A 1,249-nucleotide genomic window follows, 5' to 3' on the forward strand; every position below is an offset into this window, starting at 1 on the left:
TTTGCGTTTACATGTGAACAGAGATATATTTTTTAAACTGCACATGTGGATTGGGTTTTTTTTAAACGAAGACAAAAAATCTCAGTTTTCAAAAATACCCGTGGACATGTAGACATAGCTCAAGAGTAAATCAAAACCACCCAGCCTGCCCCAAATTAATGATGGTGATAATAATAGTGATGATGATAACAGTACATATATGCAAATTTCATGTAGTTCATCAGCTGATATCCATGATCGAATAGTTAAAAGAAACATTCAAGCCAAGGATGGAGTAAAGAAAGCATTCAACAAGCGAACCAAGATTAAGGTGAGTTTTATAGGCTTACAGAAAATAATACAGACTCTCCGCAGTTGTAAGGATGCTTTAAAATTAAATCATTTTCCCCCCAGAAACACTTCACTGATGACAGTTTCAAAGTGTTCACAGTGAGCTCCAGAGAGTTCCTAAAAGGGAAGCATCTAAGTCCAAAAGAAACTGGTAGGTGAAGTCTTGATGCACATGATGTTTTAGTTTGCTCTGACTGAAAGAAAAAACGTTTAGTTTGAATTAAAATATGTAATGTCAAACTGTGGCACTGAAATTTCTTCTTAACAGAAATAACCAAACTTCAGAGATTTTTGCAAGTTCTCAATGACTGTCACTCAGAGACAGTAAACTATGTGAGTGGAGCTTATGGGATTCTTGCTTTGATTCAAGGAGCCAACTCCAGAGGAGTGGTAAGGTCAAGTAAAAGATATACAACAACATTCTCTTACATGTTGGGATTTCTCAATTGTCTTTGTGTTTCTTATTTAGTTTTAAAAAAAAATAATTTATGGGTTATTACTTATCTCATGCATTTTTGCTGTTATATTTAGCCTCTCAGGTTCTTATTACAGAAAAGTGATTTTTAAAACCAACTGAATTCAAAAACCTATAAGAAACGACAAGTAGTTTTTATGGTTTTATTACTTCAAATATTTTTCAGGATAGTAAAAAAGGCGAGGTGTTTGGAGAACTTGAGAGAATCATGAACCTCCAACTTGAAAATGTCCGAAAAGAAATGGAAGAGACCATAATGGCTTTTGAAAAATGTCTTAATGATGGCGTTGAGAAATCCAAAGGTTCATATGGAGAAAAACTCAAGAACTTCTTGTATCGTGTATGTATTTTAAATATAGTTACAAAAAATTTACAGATTTAACAGTAATATGTATTTAAATAATTTTGTTTTCTTTTTTGTTTTAGGGAAAGAAGGGTGGTGCT

General features: G+C 33.1%; 1 protein-coding gene across 1 annotated transcript in view; it reads left to right on the plus strand.

The window, feature by feature from the left end:
• Window positions 1–1,249, plus strand: part of LOC102314673 — a 5,412-nt gene that overhangs the window by 3,466 nt on the left and 697 nt on the right. The window contains exons 2-6 of the mRNA XM_005952668.2: window positions 217–310; window positions 394–481; window positions 599–720; window positions 972–1,145; window positions 1,232–1,244. Coding sequence (XP_005952730.1) covers window positions 217–310; window positions 394–481; window positions 599–720; window positions 972–1,145; window positions 1,232–1,244 — 491 coding nt within the window. The remainder of the gene's footprint in view (window positions 1–216; window positions 311–393; window positions 482–598; window positions 721–971; window positions 1,146–1,231; window positions 1,245–1,249) is intronic.

Source organism: Haplochromis burtoni, unplaced genomic scaffold, assembly GCF_018398535.1.
Source record: "Haplochromis burtoni strain Fernald_Lab_line unplaced genomic scaffold, NCSU_Asbu1 Contig_1628, whole genome shotgun sequence".
In the NCBI taxonomy this organism is placed as follows: domain Eukaryota; kingdom Metazoa; phylum Chordata; class Actinopteri; order Cichliformes; family Cichlidae; genus Haplochromis; species Haplochromis burtoni.